The 22,012-nt window shown below is 38.3% G+C and overlaps 1 protein-coding gene across 10 annotated transcripts in view; it reads left to right on the top strand.

The window, feature by feature from the left end:
• Positions 1–22,012, top strand: part of LDAH (lipid droplet associated hydrolase) — a 103,693-nt gene that overhangs the window by 1,960 nt on the left and 79,721 nt on the right. For 8 of the 10 annotated variants that reach the window (XM_071742031.1, XM_071742023.1, XM_071742027.1 and 5 more), the window contains exon 2: positions 10,978–11,136. In XM_071742031.1, the coding sequence (XP_071598132.1) occupies positions 10,978–11,136 (159 nt within the window). Of the gene's footprint in view, positions 1–1,938; positions 2,040–10,977; positions 11,137–22,012 lie in introns of those variants that run through there. The other 2 variants (XM_071742026.1, XM_071742030.1) reach the window with 2 other exon arrangements.

The following is a 22,012-nucleotide window of genomic DNA, read 5'->3' as shown; positions in this document are numbered from 1 at the left end:
ACAGCTCCATTGGTTTTGAGTACACTTTCTGCTACTTCTGTTTGGTATTTCCTGTGAATTAGAAGAGACATTGGTGGGTTGTACCTATTTATGTTCTTCAGTTACAAGAAATTTTTTCTAGGTAATCATAAAACAATATTTCCAATATATTTGCCAAGGCAAAGAACTTACCAGTAAATTTGGCAAGTTTTACTGTAAAACTTCCTAATAGTGCTGATCTTTTTGTTTGTTTTGGTTTGTTTTGGTTTGGTGGTTTGGTTTGGTGTTTTTTTTGTTTGGTTTTTTATTTATTCGTAGAATCATAGAATGGTCTGGGTTGGAAGAGACCTTAAAGATTATCTAGTTCCAGCTCCTTTGGTTTCTTTTAAATAGTGTTGGTTTTGGTTTGGATTTTTTTTTTTCATTATTGTGATTTGTTATCAATCATGGTTTAAATTGGAAGGGACCTTCAAAGGTCACCTAGCCCTGTCCCCTTGCAGTGATCATGTGTGTGCATTGTCTGGAAAAGGGGGGTGTTCCCATTGTGGATAATGTCTAGGTTATACATAGTAAGTGTTAGGAGCAGAACTTCAATTGTTAAGTTTTAGTGGTGTTGTGCATGCATTTGTGCAGAAAACAGGAATGCAGCATATGAAGGGGGGTTAGTTTTGTGCTTTTGTAAGTTGGGAATGTTCTTACTACCTGTAAAACCATTTTTCTGCTGTTCACAAAGCACTAGGCAGTACTGTGTATTTTCAGTGAAATGTTTGATTATACTTGAGTCCAGCTTACACTTTGAATTATAACATTTAGCTGTCCAGTAAAGTTTGTAAACACTGGTTACACTGGGGAAAGCCATTCTCATAAAACAATATACTTACTAGGGAACAAGTGTGTAATATGAAAGGTGTGAACTTTTGAATCTTGTGCTTGAAACAAATTGAGGTTTTCACAATGAAATAGTAGCCTGAGTGTATACTCCATCAACTAGGGAAATGAAGGAGAGAGCTGTTTACTGAGGTGGGATTGCACAAGCACCTCTTGCAGCTATGCAGTGTGTGCCAAGTGCTTTGTTATCCTATGTTGGGTAATCCTGAAATGCCAGGGTTAACCAGAGGTGCTGCAACTCCAAGCATAGAAGAATTTTTTCTCAGATTATCCTTGCTTTCTCCCTGCTGCTTCCAGTAAGCATGCTGTTCTCTTGGTTCTTCCCTGCTTCTTTTTACAACCTGTTCTCATTTTCCTCTGTTTTAGACAGGTTCTTTACTCAGATTTTTAATTTTAAAAAAGGAAATAAAAAACCATGACTCATACAAACCTTTTGTGGGAATTGGTATCACATGATAACTGGATTATTATTTGCATCTCGGATGAGCACATGCGTTGTTCATGTGTGTGTTCATCTGTAGTCATCTATTGTCAGGGCTTGGCAGGATTGTTTTGATGGAAGGGCCTGGATTCCTCTGCAAAATATCAATTCTTCAAGTGTAGCAGTTGTTTTGAGGAATGAGCTATCAGTGTTTCCAGCATGGTGAATTGACTTGGCTCCTCTTGTAACTGGTACTGGAGGTCCAGATGTCTGAGCAGCAGAGTATGCCAGACTTCCTGTAGCACTGGTTCTGGAAGAAACTTTATGGCTACTGCAAATAGTTGTCCAGCATGACTGTTATCTCCCTGGCCCATCCACCTGAATGATGAACATCACCGTTGCTTCTTACTGGGAAGGTCTTGAACTGTATTAATCTTACAGACAGTTACATTGCTGTAGTGACTCAGTAAAGGATCTAATGCTATCTGATATTATTCTTTGTAGTCTCTTGTTTCTGTCTCCTGTTGGTTGTTTCTCCAGTTTGATTTCCCGTGCTCTTTGCACAGGGCTGCATACAGCCTGTTTGTTTTCCTGCCTCTCTGCTTGCAGTGCCTTCCTACCCTTTTCAGGTTAGTAAACAAGTATCAGAATGTACAGCTGCTGCAACAAGCATAAGAAGGAGGCAGTGAGCAGCAAACACAGGTCAAGAGATTACTGGAGAATGCTGTTCTATGTAGTAAGGTGGTTCACTGTAAGTAGTCAATATTTTGACTGATTATTTTATATCCCTGTTACAAAGCAAGAAAGCCATCAGTAGCTAGAGAGCAAAGTTAAAGGTGAGATGTAAGTTGATGTAAGAGCACATGCAAGTTGAAATAATAAAAGAAAAAAAACCCATTTTGAATTCAGAGCATAGGTTAGGCTAAGGGAGAGCAACCAGCATGGAAATATGGAAGAAACACATAGAAATAAGGGAGAGTTCTGTGGGGAGATTCATGCTGAACAGCAGAGCAAAGGATGGAGGAAGCCAAATCTAGGACAGCCTGGTGCTGATTGCATCGTTCTGTGTTTGGGTTTTTTTGCCTTGGTATCTGTTTCTTACTTGTATTCATTGTGCTCTTTGAGCTTTGCCTTAGGTTACAAGAACAAAGAAAGACAAATGCTCTCTGTTGAGTAGTGAATCTTATTCTGATTTGTGGTGGAAAAGAGTCATTTGACATAAGAGGAAACAGTAATTGCCTTTTACTGCTTTTGCCTGTCCTTATTGATGCTGAAAGGTGGAGATTTCTTTAAATGTTTAACTTATGGGTGCTGTGGTTAAAATGCATGTATAGTTGAGCATTACTTTAAATTCTTGCATTTTTCTTTCATTGAATGTTGTCCAGATTACCTGTTTGACTTAGCTGCCCAACAGAAATGTGGAACTTTCTGGTTTTTTTAATGTAGGAGATTAAGATACAGAACATGAGGCTGAAAAGCTAAATAGGTCTTTGGATTTTTTTTCTTATGAAAAGGTTCAACATTCTTGTCTTCTTTAGAGATAGGAGTATTGAAATGACAAAGAAACATCATCTTTGTCTAGAGAGTGAGCATTTTTTCCAGACCTTTAGACCACAAGCAAACCTATTTCCATGTGCATGTTCTCAATTTCTCCTTGTGCATGTGTCCTTGATTGTGTTCTTTCACCTTTTTATGCATTATGTTCTATTGTTTCTCTCTCTTCTACTGAAGCAATACTCTGAAAGACCAAGCCAACTCTTCTCCCACATAATTCACACCCATACCTGTTCAGTTTTGAACATGCTCAGCGTTCAGTGCTGCTACATGCTGAAGTTTAAAGGCTGCTAATGTTTCTTTTCTCTGTATACAAATATAAGCATGATGGATTCTTGTTCTTGAAGTACAACATTCCCAGCTCTGACTTAAATAAAATTTTAACCCAGTCTGTAATCACAGTGTTACATTTCAGGGTTGCCCACTGGCTCCCAAAATACTGATGTTCAGCATAATCAAGGTTGAAATAATTAAGCAAATTCCATAGTTTGCAGACTTTATTGTGCAAAATTATGACAATTTTCTCATACTATCCATTCCAAACTGATTTATTTCCCTTTGACTTTCTAATGTAAAATTTTTGCTTGCTTGTTTTTTTCTGCAAGCAGCTGGGAAAATTAATTTACAAGTCTCTTGACATGAGTCTGCTCTTTCTGTGAAATGTGCTAGTCAGAAGAGACCTGGCATAGTTTTTCTCCCTGCAAACCCTTTTTACCATGAAGATTCTGTACTTCAATAGCAGCTTTTATATTCTCTCACATAGAAATTCCATCTTTATTTCATTGAGGTTTTGCTAACATTGCAATCTAGGGTCAGAACATATATTTGAAGTCTAATTATTGTACTTCTTTTTTAATGCTCAACACCTTCTCTTTTAAATTCCCCAATATTTCCCTTTGGGTCCAGTACTTTAATTCAGTGTTAGAATCGATCTTTGAAAAGTTGCTTTGTCCAGTAGATCTCAATACTTTGTGTAAATGAACAACTTTTTTTTTTTTCTTTGGGACTAAAATGTTTCCCTAAATCTCGTTTTGTGTTTGGGTAAATATATCCCATATTACACCAAAATATAGCATATGTTGTCTTTGTTTTAATAGAAACGAAACCACCATTGCTTCCTTGACAGTGCTTATTTCTCTAAGCAACGAATTTCTTGCTCATTTCTTTTTAGATCACCAACATTATTTGCTTATAAATCAGGCTTGCATGTTAGCTGGGAAATAGGGGAGTTGCAAGGAGAAAAGCTACTAATTTCTTGTTATCTGTGGGATTCCCCATTTAAATTATGCTTATGAAGTTATTATAAGGAAAACGAAGGCAAACACACTCTTTTGGGGTCATTTTCATTTTGGTAGCTCTAAACAGTTTGTGATATTTTGTCTCTTGAAAAAGTAAATATTACCTTCATGGAATGATTGACAGCAAGGGTATGCATACCTCTTCTACTATGGGCTGAAATATATTCAATAAAAAACATTCCACTTTTAGAATGTCATGTCACTTCTCTGGGTATATTTTTTAGTTGCTCTTATTGTATGAAGCTTTCAAGGGACCTTCAGCCACACCGGGTTAACTTCTCAGCATTTGCTTATACTTCTGTGGCTCTGGTGCTACATGTTTCTAACTGAATGGTAAAGTTGCAGTGGCAACAGGAGGACCTTTGGATCTACCTGGTAACAAGCTACATGGACTTTGAAACCTTGGTGAAAGCAGCCTCAGCAGAAACAAAAACTGGAATCTGTGATTGCCAAAGGTGAAAAAGTTACCAGGCAGTAAAACTTTGTGTCATATTGCCAGAACTGCAGTGAAACATCAGATCCCCTTGTTGACTGTTGAGTGCTGTTGGACCAACACTTGGTCTTTTCAAGCTCATGACTGCATTCATGAAAGTTGCCATTGTGCCTTTCTCTTGAAATCTTTGCAGTTGCCTCCTCTTGAGAGTACTGTGGAAATCAAGAGCCAGAGTTCTGAAATGGTTCTATTATAATAACAGGGGTTCAGGTTGTAGGGGTTTTCGGTAGTTGTAAGTACATGCTGAAGTTTTTCAGAGCCAAAACTCTTCAGCAAGGTGTAAAGATTGAATTAGGAAGGCCTACTATAACTTTTAACCATTTCCCCAGGGTTTTGCCCATCCTCTCTGAATAATTTTGTATCAGTCCAGTGCAGGCATGTGTCATTGTGGCATCTGAAAATGTGTACTAATTTCTGGAATCCTTACCCCTGAAACTCTTCTAAATTGTTCATACTGGAGCAAAGCACCTTGTTGGAACCAGATTGATGGGGGTTCCAGCCGTTCTTCTTTAGAATCCACAAAACTGGGGCCTTTTCTTGCTAACATTTGTTCAATGTTTGAGTCCCATGCTGCTTTCCTGAAAAGCTGTCTCAATAACTGGTTTTATAATGTTTGGCACTGACAGGGGGCCACTTGTCCAGTATGAAATTGATACCCAGAAGTTATTTTCTCTGCTTCCCTTCCACCAGGACAGTACATACTTTCTTGGTCATTAGTGTAAGGTTATTAGCACTAATGAAATCCAAATTTCTTGATAATACTATAGGTCCAGCTTTTAAAATTGGGTTTCCCCCTACTTAGATCTATGCATGGTTCCCTCTATGGTGTTTCTGTAGAAGGTTCAGAAATTAAAACTGACTCGAGTTTTAATTCTGCTCTGTAGCATTTGATCATTACAGCTCTAAGCATGAGCAGGCAGTACCCCAAATCCACTCATTTCACAGATATTTTTCCCCAGTCATCAGTGAAATTCTTCTTGCTATTTTATTGCTGGGGAGGGGGGAAGGGGGGGGAGGGGAAGGGTTGTGTCCTGGATGCCACAGGAACAAAAGAAATATAAGGCATCAGATTGCTAGGACACTGAGAAAATAAGACCATCTATTTACTTCACTTCTTTTAGCCAAAAAGAGCCTGCTGCTCCAGGCTGGCTTAGGTATAAATGTTTGGGGTTTATTGGGTTATTTCATTCTACTATATTGCTTTATTTAATGTGTCCATAACAACTAACAGTTTCTATCTACTAATTCAGAACTAGTTCAGTGAAAAGGACTTGCCATAACTTGACTTTGACAGAAAATTGTACTGTAAACTACAACGAAGAAATGTTTCATTTTTACGTGCTGCTGGCTGCTGCTGCAGCTTTTCTTGTGCTGAATTGGTCAAGATTTGTGACTGATGTCAACAGCTTGTAAAGCCTTTGGCCTATGTTTGGTGTTTTTCTGTAGAAACTCTGAGATCCACCATGTGTAGCTTGTCCAAAAAAATCCTTGATGGCGTCTAAGCATCCTCTGTTCCTCCCCTCCTCCCCTTTTTCATCTTTCCAGATTTTCTATCAGCTCGGTCAGTCTGTCCCTTCAGCTTCTAGTTCCCAGCTAGGAGCATGTTCCAGGAGCTTATGTCAGGTCTGGATGATTCTCTTCTGGGGATAATGTTGCAAGAGTTGTTAGAGCCCTAGCATAGCAGTCAGCTAAAGGTATCTCACTTTCTATTTTTCCAGTTACTCTTTTGCATTAAGATTTTGAATTCAGTCATATAAGGTCACAGGTTTGGGTAGAGTTTCTTTTTTATTTAAGCTGGAACAGCTAATCTATGGAATACATCTACTTCTATTTTCTATGTTTTCTGGGGGTGATCTAGTTCAGATTCTTTTTCTTTGACCTAGTTATTTAGCTATTACCATCTACTGTATTCATGAAGCCCTCCACATGTGCTCAAGTGCTAGAAAAATTGGATAAGAGCCTTTTTGTACAACAGCCTTTATCTTTTTCTGGTGTTTCAGGGCCATAAAAATTTGTAACCTGTTGAGTCATAGAAAACTGGATAAAATTAATGCCTCCCCTCTGTTCAGACCAAAAGTACTGTTTTGTCTCATTGAGTTTTAAAAAACTCCATCAAAAGAGCTTCCACTGCCTTCCTAGCACTCTTCCATTACCTTCCTAGCAAAGAATTTTATGTAACATCTTAAACTGTCAAGACTCAACTTGTGGCTGTTGCCTCTTGTTTTAACATCTGCTGTTACGAAGAAAGTTTTTCAATGCTATCTTGGCAGGTCTTTCTCAAGTAGCTCCAGGTTGGTACTCAATTGCAGCTTATCCTCTTCTTGGCAGCCTTAAGCACAGTTCCTAAAGCTTTTTCTCACAGATTGTGTCCTAGGCTGTTCTGTATAGTAATCTACCCCATTGCAGGGTTCCCAATGTCTTGACCTGTTGGGGTGAACCGAGCTGGGCTCAGTATTGCAGGTGTGTCCTCATTACTGTTGAACAGAAGGGAAAAGTAACTTCCCTCAAACTACTGAGCATGCCTCTCAAATTTCAGTCTGATGCATAATTTGCCTTATTGTGGTGAGAGTGCATTGGTGTCTTTCAGTTTAGCATCCATCGTGACAAACCTGTCTTTTTCTGCAGAGCTGCTACTCAGCCAATTATTTTTGAGCTGCTTTTGAAGCATGGTTTTCTGCTGCAGGTATAGATTTTTGTGCTTTTCTCTGCTGAGCAATGTAAAGAAGCTCTGCTTCGGCTGTATTTATCATTATTTGTATTTTTTGTGTCATCATCCAGAATTCTGGTGAAAAGTTTGAGCTTTATGGGCTCCAGTATTGACCTGAGATAACTTGTTTGACAGCCAGTAGGTGATTATCTTTTAAGCTTGTTCAGGTACTTTTCCAATTGTGCAAGTCAGTTTATTGAGCCTGCATTTCATTGGCATGGAAAGGATAATGCACTGGGAAGTGGTGCCAAAAGTCTTAATAAGACAAAGTGAATTACAGCTACATTTTTTCCTTCATTCTTGTAGCCAGGTATTTTGTCAGGGAGGGCAGTTGCATGGCTTGAGCATGATTTCCCATTGGGAGACATCTTTTCCTCTATGTGATTAGAAGAATACATGATCCCATGATTTTTCAGAGGACTTAGCTGAACCAGATAAAGCTGTAGTGCCTTGGGTGCTTCTCCTTACCTTTCTTGATTAAAAGTGGCAGTGATTTTAGATTAATTTTTTTTCCATGGTTTGTTTTTTTTTTTTTTTTTTTTTTTTCTTCTTCCCTGACCCAGCCATTGAGATCTCCACTGATTAATGGTGTTTCTCTGAGAAACAGCAGTCTAGGAATTTTATCAACTTCTTATTCTGGCCTGTGTACCCTTCAGGTGTATCGAGTCTGAATTTTCTAGTATTCTAATATTTCTGTATTTCTGTCCAGATATATTTCTGTATTCTAGTCCAGAATGAGTTTACATTCATACAACTTAGGTAGTTCATCCCTAAGCTGTAGTTCAGCCCCTTTCTCAAAAAGGACAAAGTAGGTCAGGTTGTTGAAAGCATTATCCAGTCAAGCATTGACTATTACCAAGGCTGGAGATTCCACAGCCTCACTGAGTGACTTCCTCTGTTATTTAATATTCCTCATGGTGTGTGTGTGAAAAACTGTTTGTCACTGGAATTCTTTCAGTGCGACTTTTCACTGCTGGTCCCTCTCATCTGGACATACTTCACCATCCATGTGATCTCGTTGACTTTCCACTTTGTTGATGTCTTGCTTGCACTGTGGAATCCAAGACTGGACACAGGACTCCAGATTCAGTTTCTGCAAGGCCAAGTAGAGGAAGATAACTATGCCCCTCCACTTGCTGGCTGCTCCAGCTATTGCAGCCCTTTATATACTTGGCCTTCACTCTGGTGAAGTGAACTACTGGTTCACTTTCAACTTGTTATCCACTAGTGTGATTTTTATGAAGCCAATTCCTTCAAGCCACCAACCTGTGATGCTTTACTGCATTGCATTGCTGAACTCTGGCTGCAGGACTTTCCATTTGTCCTTGGATTTCATGTGGTTCCTGTTTTTCCAGCCTGTCAGGGTCTATTTGAATAGCAGCCCTGCCCTCCACTGTTCCAGTTGGTGTGGCTTCTTCCCTTTCTCAGTCTGGTGCCTGCTGAGAGTGCATCCTGACCCATTGTCCAGGTATTTAATTAAGACATTGAGCTCTCTTGGCCCAGTATTGGTCCTTGAAAGGCATTGATGGTGAGTCAGTGAGTTTTTTGGTACTGTGGTCATTGTCTTTTTCCCCAAGAACATCTTAAAGTCTGTTTATTCCAAATCTTATGAGCTTACCTATAAGAATCTTAGGGCAGACAGTGTAGAAAGCCTTTATCAGGTTAAGCTACACATTTAGTGTTCTCCTGCCATCCACCGAGCCATTCATCTTACCATAGAAAGCAATGAGCTTATTTGAGCATGTGCCCTCACAAAATCCTTGTGGGGTGTGCTTCCAGTTACTTTCATGTGTCTGGGTGCAAATGGGATTTTCTTTGATAGCTTTCTGAGAACTGGTATGAGGCTGACTGGGTTTATAGCTCCCTGTACACTCCATCTTGAACATATAAAAAGATGTTGCCTTTTTGCAGCTTCAGGCACTTCACCAGTCATTGTGATATATCAAGAAGGTCAGAGTGGCCTCATAGTAACCCTGGTCACAGGCACTCTGGGATATATTTCTTATGGCTTTGTGGACTCTCGTACGTCAAATCTACTTCAGTGATCCTTTGTCCTTTATGTTGATTCCACTCCACTTTTATGCAGGTTACCATTATGTTTCTCCCATCCCTGCAGGTCTTTAAGGAAAGGTTGGATGTGGCGCTTGGTGCCATGGTGTAGCCAGTGTGGTGGTGCTGGGTCACAGGCTGGACTTAATGATCTCAGAGGTCTTTTCCATCCTCAATGGTTTTGTGATTTCGTGATCATTCTTCAGATCAGGTACAGCAGCCTGCTTGTCCTGTCCTGGTATTGAATAGTTTGTAGGACAAATCTCAGTTGACTTACTCTGGTTATATTTTGTGGTGCTAGGCTGAGTCTGTGACAGTTCTTTGATTAAGCACTGATTTTGGATACAAATCACAAATTTTACTATTTCCAAGTTAAATTTCAAATAAATTGTCAAGTCCAAATAATACCATGGGACTCATAGCAGTGAGTATGCTATCAGGACAGTTGCATCAATAATGAAGCACAATGTGTGCAAAGGGGACTTCGTTTTACTTTCAGGATTTTACTTTGGAGTCACTTGAACTGAAGATGAATATGAAGAGACTTTGTCATATAGCAGAAGTAATCTACTCCTTATGGACAATTCTGTTTGCAAATATCCTTACCTCAAACAGTGATAGTAGGTGGAGCTGAGATCAGTAGTAAGACACCTAAGAACATGTGTTGGTTTGTAACTGCAAGGGTATGTCTACATTCACATTATAGGTTTTGCTAACTAGGGGATGACCTGGTGTCTGGTCCCCTGGTTGTTCAGTGATCACTCTGTGTACTGTTGCCTAGATCTTTCTATCCTGTAACAGGAGTTTGTTTTCAGGTAGACATCTACATAAAGGGTGTGTTAATCTAGTGCTAATGCCCTCCCCTGTAAATCAAAGCCCATGCTTGCATATTCTAGCCAAAGTTCTACTTGATTAAGTACTGTTGACAGAATCTGAGTTTCTTGTAATACTTTCCACATTTGTTTAGAGAGTTTATGAGTGTTGGAGAAAAAGAAGAAAATATTGCATGGTACACAGTAAAGCCTGATTTCCTACAGAGCTGCATCTGTTTTTCCTGCTCTTATTACTTCGTGCTGACTCATATAAAACTCCAGCCAGTCAAGTTTATGGTTCTGTCTTCTTAGCTTTCTTACAGCTGTGGCACAAACTATACCCTCTACCAGCTGATAGGGATGAGACTTCTACAAGCTCAAAACACCTCTGCCCATTAAATGTGTTTGGAAATTGATAGGCCATCTTAACATATTTCTAGGGAAAACACTGGCAGTTTATGCCATAGATGGATGCCTGTAATGGAAATACTTTTGGAGAAAAAAATATTTGGAGGATATGAAGAGGAAAGGAGATGCAGAGGTATTTTTGCTTATTATTGATTTAATCTGAAAACAGGTCTTAATAGTATCTCAAGAGTTGTTCATATTCAAATATCAGATATTCAGTTGTGCCTCTGTTTACTGAAGAAAACAGCTGTTTGGGGAGCACAGTGATGAGATTTTTGCAATTAGTCAATAGGAAGGTGTAGTAGCAAGGAGCCAACTATGTAAATATTTGCTGATCTGTTCTAACAGTATCTAATTCTGTCTAACAGCAAACATGAAGTCATCGTCAGAAGAGCAAGTTCCATTACATGAAGAATTTATCTATTGTTGTGGAGCTGCTACCCATGTCTTAAAGTGTGGGCCCTGGAAAGACCTCTCAAAAGATGAAACTAAAAATCTACCCAGGCTCTTATTCATGATTATTCCTGGTAAGGCACTTTCCTTTTGTTTTTAAGGCTAGAATGGTTGGAAAGTGTGTTTTCAATTTCAAAGATCTTGCTAGGTAAGTGGTGGAAGTTGACTTGTTCATGTGGCCAAAAATCAGTGGAGCAAAAATCTATAGTTGCAGTGGTGACATTTCTTAGTTATATTTGATTACTGCTGTTACAGGTATTCATAATGGTGCTTTAAGGTAAAACAGAGAATTTACAATGTCTCATTTATTCAGTGGTGGTTTGCTGGCAGCATTGCCTTTTTTTCCCCCTTGCTCTTTTTCCATTTATTTCTTGCACAATGAAGTGGTTCTACTATGGCAACTGAGTGCCAACTGAAAGATTAAAGTTACAATATTTGAGGGAAAATTCTAGATACAATTAAGTTTTAAAGGTAGGTTTGTTAGTCTGTTTTTATAGCAAATGGTTTAGTTTTTTGGTTTTTTTTTTTTTTTTTTTTGCAATTTCTGGAAGCCCCATGGGTTATTTTGTTTATTTCTTTAAACATGATTGTTTTATGCCCCTGCCTTCTGGAGTTGAGTAAAAGTGTAACTTTCAACCCAGTGACAGGGAAGTTTAAATTCTTTCCTGAACTAAAGAGAGGAAATAAACCTCCTATGATTGCATCTTGCTACTGTTTTGTGGGGATAACTTTTAAAGCCAGATACTGTATAGTGTAGCTTTTTAGTAAAAGACTGGAAGCAAATTGTTGAACAGTTTTCAAATAGTGCAAGCCTGATTTGATACTTTTCCATTGCTGCTTTCTTTCAATTAATGTATTTCTGGAAGGCTTAAATGAACAGCCAAGTTAAGTGTTTTTCATGCAAGTTCTGGAACTTTAATCTGTCTTGAAGTTGTGATACCCTTGTGCTTGGGTTGATGAAAGAGCCTGCAATTAGGATAAATCTGTAAAGTTAATGTTTATCTACAGGAAGACTTGCAGGGGAAGAGCATAGAAGTCAAACATTAGCATCCATTAGCAAGGTACCTCTGCAAGTTGCATAGGAAACCTGTTCAAAACATACCAGATCACAGACTTTATGGGTTCTGTATTCATGTTGTCCAGTGGCTGGACTACACGGAGCCCATTTCCTGCAAAACATTTCTGTGGAGACTCCTTAACAGCATCTTATATTAACTGGATAGCTATCCTGAAGACATCAGTGAAATATTCAGAGTGCTTCTGCCATGGTCTGCAAGCTTTTGCAAGCAACTATTTTATCATTTTCTCTTATTTCAGAATCATACTGGTAATGAGCTGGAAGTTCTCTCACTGGGAAAAAAATTAAAAAACACAGCAGCTACAATAGCACTATTTTAAATCAGATACCCTAATTCAGTAGTGAATCAGGTTACCCAAGATCCTTGCAGTGGCTGGCAGGGAGCTGACTATGACCTGGTGTAACAGTGGAGTTCTGCTTCACATAACTTGGATGTTTTCTTCCTACTGGTGTATGCCTCATTTTTAGCCTTCAAGGGAAATTCTATCTGCCAACACAAAAAACACAGCTGTAGGAGAAATCCAGACATTTGGTCACCTGGCAACATGTCAGTGTACCTAAACAGTTAGGATTAGATAACATTCCCCTTATGCTTTTGTAACTTCACGACTCTGAACTGTGGAACCCTTCTGGAATCCAGCAATTTCCACACTCAAGAGGCATGTATCCCAAGTTGAGATTCTTTATGGAATGAAATAAAGAGGAGCAAAAAGGAGAGCTTGGTGCAGGTCAAGAACAACAGACAAGGGCAACACTCATGCAAAAAGGAGAGAGTGCATGGTTCAGTGATCAGAACCAAATGTGGTTAGTCCTACTGTGTGTGATACATTGTTCTGAATATTAGGTTTCTCTACTACAGACTTCCTTGTCTTAATGAAATTCGTGCATATGTTTTTGTTTATGTGTAATCAAACAAAATGGTATTGGGGATGGGCATAGAAGAGAAAAACACTAGAATTCTCGGATTCTTCTGGAATCAAATTAAGGCAAGAGATTTTAGAATAATTCCTGTGTAGGTTGGTGGTTTTTGTGGGTTTTGTTTGTTGGTTTGGTTTGGTTTTTGTTTTTGTTTTTTTTTTTAAAAAGGGGGAATGGGGAGGAAGCTGATGCCAAAACATTGTTCTGCTCTGAAATAAACAGCAAAATTTCCACCAACCCTTAGAAAGGAAGGATTCTGCCTTTTGAGGACTGATAGATGACTGTGGGCTGATAGGTCACTTTGAGGACTGACAGATCACTTCAGCAGCTGGAATCCAGAACCTGCAGTAGAGTTCAGTCTCATTTAATTACGTAGAGCTAACGTTTTTATTAATGGCAGTGTGAAACTTATAATTTTAATAAACTTTTGCTGTATTAGTTGAAATGTTTAATGTGCACTTCTTTGTTCCATAATATTTTTCCTTATGTAAGCAAGGAGTAATAATTTGTTTACTGAAGTAATTACTATGTAAAAGCCTAATTTTTTCTCAGTCCAGAATATATTCATAGACATGTTTACTGTCATGAATTTTAATTCTTTTCTGTTAAAATAAATGAGATATATTCATGAGAGTAAAATTAAATATGTACAGTTAAAGGACCAGGTCTGTGGTGTTCTGGAAATGCAGACATTATGGAAAGGTCAGGAATTGGTTTTTTTCCTCTTGTGTCAAAAAAGTCTATTTTCCCTTTTGCAGTGTTTAGTGTAAAATTAGCAGTGAAGTATAAAATCTACTACAGCAATATTTAACATTTCTTGGGTTCATTGAAAACCAAGATCCACAAAGTGTAATCGAATACTTTTTTACTTTTTAAGGGCGTCTATTTGTGTCTGTGTGTTTATGAAACATTTAACTTTGGAAATAAACATTTAACTTTGTAAAAGCTTTTTTAAACCACTGTGCTGTTCAGCTCAAAGCTTGCTGTTCATCAGGTTTTTCTTGTGTTTCTTTGCAGCAGTTCATGGCAATACATTCAATTTCAGGCTTCATAGTTTTTGTTACAGTTGTTGTAAACAAGGCAATTTTGTTATTTGCAGTCTTGTACTTGGGAAGCCCAGTTCCCTGTTGATAATGTATAGTATAAATAACATTTATTGTGGCAAAGCATACTACATAAGTTTTGTTCCTTCATATACAGAAAAAATGTTGATTCTTTGGCATGCATGCAGAGTACTCCCTTTGCTTGCCATGTTTCTTGATCTGCCTGCTTGCAGTTGGATTGCTAATGGGTTATTGGATCATCTTACTGTTTTACCAACTCATGCAGTAACTTAGTGATGTTTGAGGTCAATGAGGGCTTAACCAGACAATTTTCTTTATACTGTAAAGATTTAATCTCCTGAGTTAATCCTTGGAGTCAAGAGTTGCTTATGTTTTCCTGCAGAACCAGAAAGTGAGAGCTTGGATTCTGATCTTCACTTAGACAAGATCGTTGTCTCTTCAAGACCTCTTAAATATTTTACAGCAGTAGAAATAGTGCAAACTGTTTGCCTGGATTATGAGAAGTCTTTAATGTATTCTCCCTTGAAGTGAGACTTCTTGTTAGCTTTGAAGTCTTTGAAGATCTATTTTTGACTGCAATTGAGGGAACTGTTTTGATGTCTAACAGTTGCCACCTCAACATTTGCCTAAGAAAAGTTAAATTAAGTATCACTATATATATATTTAAAAAACAGTACTTTGCACCAAAACTGTGTATGCCTAAAGGTTTGTTGCTTTGTGTTGTGTTTTTTTGGCTCCCACTAAACCAGCTTTTTTTTTTTAAGTTGAAGGTCATTTACACTGCTCAGCAGTCACTGTAATGTGTGGTTCTTCAGAGCCATTGTGTCCCCACCAAGACCAAGGGGTTTGTTTAATAGTAAAAGAATCTATTTTCTTGTTCTTAAATCTATGTAAAAGTAAAACATGCTTATGCCAATTCACTTCAACTTGTGCTTTGATTTAACAACATTGATGTGGTCAAATGTGCTAGTTGGTCCATAATCTTTATAATCTTTGTTATAACCATTCCTCTGCAAGAACTGCTTTGGATCTAGTAAGGACTTGTAGTACCAATAGATTACCTGCCATTATGTAGCTTCTGGCAACACTGGCCAGAATTTAATCCAAAATCCTGTATGTGATTCTTGGGACTTAATGTGTGATCAAACCAATAAAAAGAAGCTAGATCAGAATATTTATGTGAAGCAAAACGTGATTTTGGAGTAGAGACCTCTAAGTTACTCAAGGAAAGTCCTTTCCTCCTCCCAGCCACTATTTTTTAAGTTAACAGCTGGTGTCTCCTCCCCCAAGGCACATTTGCATTGTTTACCATTTGCAACAATTATATGAATATAGTTGAGAACCTGTTCCATCTGAATTGCAATAGATAGTAAAAGCTGCTTTTTTCCTCTTTCTGGTGTTGTGGTTTGTTTGGCTTTTTGTTTGTGTGTGTTTTGTTTTTTTCCTTGAGTTTATTGGTTTGCTGTTGGGTTTTTTTTTTTTTTTTTTTTACTGAATAATGTCAGGGCATCAACAGAAGGAAAAAAATGGTCTGTCCAGCCTCACCTCATCTTTTACCTTTGCAGAGCTGTCACTGCCAGCTTGATCGTGAGAGCTGTCATATGGGTTTGGTGGATTTTGTTTGTTGTTATCTTGAAATGTCAGTATGACTCTGTGAGCATAGGTGGCATAGGAGGTCTCAGGTGATCCCTTTGGACTTCAGTGATCCTGCAAATATGACCTAAGGACTGGCCATCCAGTCTTCTTGTCCAGCTGTGGATTCTAATCTGGATTGATTTTTGGGGTACCCTCTAAAGGTAGTAAAGATAAATAAATGGATAATCTTAGATAAAGACTGAATTAGAATTTCCCACTCTTTCAAGAGCTGTATTTAAGTTACCCTCTCCTTGACTTCACAGCCATACTGCATAGTAAATGTCTTAACACTGAAATTGGGTCTGTTGACTGTTAGAAACCAACTAGAATTAGAAAATGGTAAGGAGTGGAGTAAGGTACTTAAAACATAGTATAGAAAAAATAGGCCAGAAGAGGGAGCTGTTTCAAAGATTAGGAAAAAAAAATAATACAACTTTTTTTTTGAAAGCTTCTTGCTCTGGCTGCCAGCTGCACCATGCACCAGCAGGCTTCAGTCTACCATCTAAATGCATGGGTAAGCACTGACTGTTTCTGTACTATAGGTGTATCACAAAAAATTAGTAGTTTTGAAAGACCATTCCTATGACAGTGATTAACTGGTTATGTTGGTTGTTGAGGATCATAAAAATGTCTTTTACTTGCACAAGGAAAACTAAAATAAAGGAAGTCCATTTAGAGCATATGTAGACTATAAGGTTTGGAGTACTGGGACTTCTCAGCCATTCTATTGGGTTGCTTTTCAATAGATGACCATTCACCCTCACAAATTGTGGACCAAACCACCAAACACACCTTCTTTGTTCACATGTGCAACAGTCAGCTAACACTGAGTAAATGAATTAGCAATAAAAACACAGCTGCCCAGAGTGAGAAAAAAATCTACTTCCTCTCCTGGAATGTTTAAATCATTGACCAACACCATGGGCAGCTCCAGTCTTAATGATTTTGTGAAATCCTTTCACAAAAATGCATAACATCCTCTGATTGTTCAGTTGTAAGTACCCAAAGAACTTTAAGGAGAATAATCACATTTAAGTACTTCACATCATTCATTTAACTCTGGATTTTGGTGGTTTGAATTAAGTAATGCTTTTAGATGCAATGAGAATTTTTTAGGTTAAAGTCCTAATGTTGAAATAAGCTACACAGGACTTCTGTTTACAAAATAACTTTCACTTTGCTCAGTACTGGATCGCATGTTTTTTATGTGGTCAGGCTGAAAAATCTGTTTTCTGTGTGGATGCATGTTTTCCATTATATTAACACTGCTTTCTGTGTTTATCTTCACATACTTTTACTAGTATAAGATACAAGAAGTTGAATGGGTTCTTTTGCCTGTACTTATTTCAACCGTATCTCTTGAAGTAGAGCAATGATGCTCTTGTTCATCTTCATGTGAAGCAATGAAGGAGAGAAGTCTTAAAGTCTTAATTTGGCATCTAAAATTCTTATATGCAAACAGCTGAGCAGTTTCCTCTCTCTCTTTGTACACAGATACTCTATTTTCTTATTTAATAAATGTTCATCTTTTGTATACTAGCTGAGCAGTGGCTTTCTTTTGTTCTGTGGTATTTAGAGTGCTTGAAATTAAATTTAGTCCAAGAAGGATGTTATACTTGAACAAAGTATTCACTCTAGAACATCATACCTGACTGTGAGTTAGCCAAGAGAGAATGGCAGTGAATCTGCAGTGCATTTATGCAGAGAGAAAGATCAATACAATGCTCTTTTATCATGGTATTTCTTGCACAACTACAGCATTGGAGTTACACTCAAAGCATGAAGTGTTTGCTCTATTACTTGCCTGCTGGTTTACTCCTCAGGCTGGCTCTGGAAAAGCTAGCCCGTGCTCCTACGGTTTTCAGGATCATCTTTCCTTGTATCCCACCTGTCTGTGTTATGACCTTATGTGATTGATTTCATGTAAGCATAATATTCCCAGAACATCTCTACTAGTTCCTGCTTTATTAACAGGTGAGACTTAAGTAGTTGAACCTCTGTTTGGATTTGGGCAGCCCATAAGAAGACTTGGTGGCAGGACTGGGCTATTCATAGAGCTGTTCCCTGCAGGTGGCTTTTAGAATTGTCAACTATTGCTGAATGTTAAGTAGTGTGGAAGTTAGAAACTGTTTGTAGTAAAGACCCATCAGGCACTGGAAATCTAAGAGCTTAGTGCCTGAAGCACTTAATAAACTTCCTAAGGCCATTATTTCACAATCCAAAATGTTTTTGGACAATGCTGGCATAAGGTATTGCTGTTCCCACCACACTGTGCCACTCCTCCCCTCGGTTATACCAGAACAATAGTTTGAGAGATCATGCTGTGAATTAAATAAATACATATATTTATTTCTGGGGTATTTTTTAAGCTGGAACAGTTCCCTGATTAGGTTCACAGCTTGGTGCCACAGAGTTATGCCAGTGTAAATCAGGGGCTGGTGAGCCATGGTAGGAGGGTGGGAATGACAGTGAAGGGAGAAGTTGGGAGTTCCTTCAGCTGGACTTGCTGCAAAACTTTGTTTTTTAGTTGTGTTGCCAAGCTACAACATGCAGCACATATATGTGGGATCACATCTTGAGACTTTTCTGGGAGGAGTTGGTACCCCAGCAGTCAGACCAGGTGATGATTGGCTGAGAATGCCTCTCCCTTGTGGCTTCTGCTTTTGTTTGCTCTGTAGATCCAGATGAAGCTGCCAACTCTTTGCAGTTGCTCCTGACTTCTCAGATTTTGAGATGGGGAATTTGTTCCTTTTAATTTAGGTGGTGGTTTTTTGTTGTTGTTTGTTGTCGTGTTTGCTGTTTTGCTTATTTGGTTGGTTTTGGTTTGGTTTTTTTTTCCAAATTAAAAATTTGACAGTGGGAAAGGAGTTTTCCTGCTCTCTAGTAGCTGGTATACATGATGCAAAAGCAATCAGTGAAAACGGGCTGGACTGTTGAGTTCAAAGTTTGTGTAGTGCAGGTATCCAGGTACAAAGGTTTATGCAGAGCAAGGTAACATTTTCCCCTCTCCCTATGATGACAATGAGAGGTGCTCTTATCAGCAGACCAGTTAGTAAGAGCACAGCTTTCAATTTCAGTGAGACAAACACAGCAGAACACGCTCTGATTCACATGCATGCATGGACTTTGCATGTTCACAACCATGTTTTTTAAATTTGCAGCTGAACAGCAGCAATAGCACATTAAATAAAAACCCAAACCTATTTTTCTGATACTTCCAAAACCACTTCCAACCTTTTTAGCCACTTTTTTACCTCTAGCTTGAATGTATGTGCCTTAATTATGAGATTAGTCTTATTTTCAGCTGGCCATGTGTTTTCTCAGATGACAATGCATATAAGGTACTGTTAACGGGTGGAGTTCTAGTGGTTAGTAATGCTTTAATTTTCATGCATAGGTTATTTGGTCTGCTTATTTCTCAGTTATAAAATGGCAATAATGAAAACTCTCAGTCAAGTGCTTGGGGCCTTGTCCATGGGATCTGTTGTCTTGTCTGGGACCAAGGTTCTTTCTGGGCTCTCGTCTTTATTTCACTGAGCTAAATAGTTTGACTTCCTGAGAATATTATTCAGGGGATAACACTGATTTGTTTACAGCTATTTCATTTCTATTTTTAACCTCCATAAAGCTTTAAATACATCAATCTTACCTAATTATTTCTGTGAAATAGGGGACTCAAAATTATTAAAAGTAAAAGTTTGGCTAGAAGACATAGATGCTAATAGAGAAGAAAAGTTGTATGTTGTATCCCATATTATATATTATAAATTCAATTCTTAACATGCTGCTCTCTGTTATTTGTACTAATTATGAGATACTTGTTTGTGACTAATATTTTAAAATATGCTGACATTTGTGTTCTGTTTATTGGGTCAGCCCACCAGCTTTCAGTGTTTTCGAAAAGAAAAAAATATTTCATTAAAAATAAAAACTTCTGCATGCAAAGAGGAGCCTGGATGTCAGACCTAGGGTTGAAATGTGCCACTTTTGTTGAATTTTCTAGTGCTCCAGAAGTACCTCTGATGAGGACTTGGCACATTAGAGCTTGTTAGGTTTGAGGAGGCAGAGTAATGACAGGATGGTTGAACATCCAACTGTGCTTGACAGTGTTTCCCTCCAATAAATCTGGGTGGCAGATGTGACTTAGCTGAAATTTCTCAATCTGCAGCCTTCTCTTGGTGTCCTCTCCCTGCTAATGAGGCGTCACTTTCAGCATGGATCCTTCCTGCCTGCTTGTGTGCAGCATAATCAGGAGAGGAAGTGATCCGTCTCCTGCAGCACACAGAGATTGACTTGGCCAGAATTATGGAAAAGTTGTTTACTAGGCTGTTTTGGTTTTTTGTTTCCATTTAAAAAACATTGTTTTTTTTCTGGAAAGGATGAAGAAATTACCTACTGAAGGACCTAGTTGTGAGGGAAATCCTGTGCATTGTATACAAATAATGCAGTGAAAATCCTAAAAGCTACAGCACCAGTGTGTAATGTGCTTAACCTGAGCTGATATGCATTTGCCTTGATATAAAATATTTTGACCTGGTTAGCTCTGAAAATAATAAAAAGTAAATCATACCATTTCAGGTTGGAAGGGGCCTCAAGGGTCATCTGGTCCCACCCTTCTAATATTATTGTTCATATGATATCTCTCAGCACCCAGTCAAGCTGAGACTTCAAACTTTCCAAAGTGGGGGAATCCACGACTTCTCCTGGGAGACCATTCCAATGTCTGACTGTCCTCAGGGTGAAAAATTTACCTCTTGTGTTCAGTCAGAATCTCTCCAGGAGCAATCTGTGCCCATTGCCCCTTGTCTTGTCCCCATGACTCCTTGTAAATAGGGAGTCTCCATCTTCTCTTTAGCCCCCTCCCCTTTAAGTACTGGAACATTGTAATAAGGTCTCCCCTAAGCCTTCTCTTCTCAAGGCTGAACAGACCCAGTTTTCTCAGTCTCTCCTCATACCACAGGTGCTCCAGACCTCTTATCATCCTCATGGCTCTTCTCTGGACCCTCTCCAGCTTGTCTGCATCCTTTTTGTGGAATGGGGACCAAAACTGAATGCAGTACTCCAGATGCAGTCTGCTTTCAGATTCTCATTAACACATGGCTTCATCTCTGTCCTGATAGTAGCTCCTATGAATCACTGAAGCTGTATTGGTATCAAATTTGACCCATTGTGTTAAACATCATTTGACCCATTGTGTTAAACATCAATGTTTACAGCAGAGACAAAAAATTCAGTAATTCATTCCTCTTGCTCTTATTTTCCTGTTACAGGCATGATGGAAGATTTTAATCATTGCCCTGATTTCAATTTTTGAAAACAATCCATTCTTAATGGATTTAAAAACTCCCATAAGGACAAGTAAATGTATGGTAATTTACATACTGCCTCCCACCTTAAAGTTTTAGGCTTTTTCTATTTGTTATGTCAGCCTTAAGAGGCAGAAGCTGTTCACAATAGGTCTTAAATGGCTAAATATTTGTGTTTGTGAAGTGACTTATGAATGAGGTAAATGTTTGCCTGAATGAAGGGCTTGGATTGAAATCTTCATAGAGCATCTACTCAGGCTTAGTGCTAATATCCTAACTGCAAGGCCTTTTTCTTCAACTAGAGATACAGTGTTGTCAATGCAAAGGATTTTTCCTAGGGTTGTGGATTGGTAAATCGTGGTTTACTCTTGTCTTCTTTTTTTGAGGACTGATAACAAATGCAAAATTACTTTGCAAAACCACCTTAGACTGTTCATTTCAAATATTAGATTTCCATGACAGTTCTGTTACATGGTAAATTGCAAAAACAAAATTTCATTCTTTTTTCAAAAACTATCTTAATCTTCCCCACTGTTCTTTTTTTCCACTGTCTTTTTAAACTAAGAACTATCTTAAAAAAAAAAAAAACCAAAATCTAATAACTCCAAAGCCCACAAACCCATGCTTTTCTTCTGTGTAACTGACCAATGATACAGATTTAAAGATGGTTTTTCTGGTGCTTTTTGAATGTATTGTTTACTTCCTCCTTGCATATTATTAAAAAGTGATCAAATCTGCAGAGCTGTTTATCTGCAGAAAACAAATATTTTGTGGTTATCTGGATTTTGAATTGTTTATATTTCCTGTCTCCATCTTTTTCATGCTGATGTTGCCTCATTAGGGTTGTTGTTCAGATGTGTTTCACAGGCTTTTGTGTGGACCCATTTGACACCAAGTCTTATGTTCCCCTTCTACACACTTCCTGTGTTCTCCTCCATTCTTTCAGAAG

This window comes from Heliangelus exortis, chromosome 3 (genome assembly GCF_036169615.1).
Source record: "Heliangelus exortis chromosome 3, bHelExo1.hap1, whole genome shotgun sequence".
Lineage (NCBI taxonomy): Eukaryota > Metazoa > Chordata > Aves > Apodiformes > Trochilidae > Heliangelus > Heliangelus exortis.
This window is presented reverse-complemented; position numbering and strand designations above follow the sequence as displayed.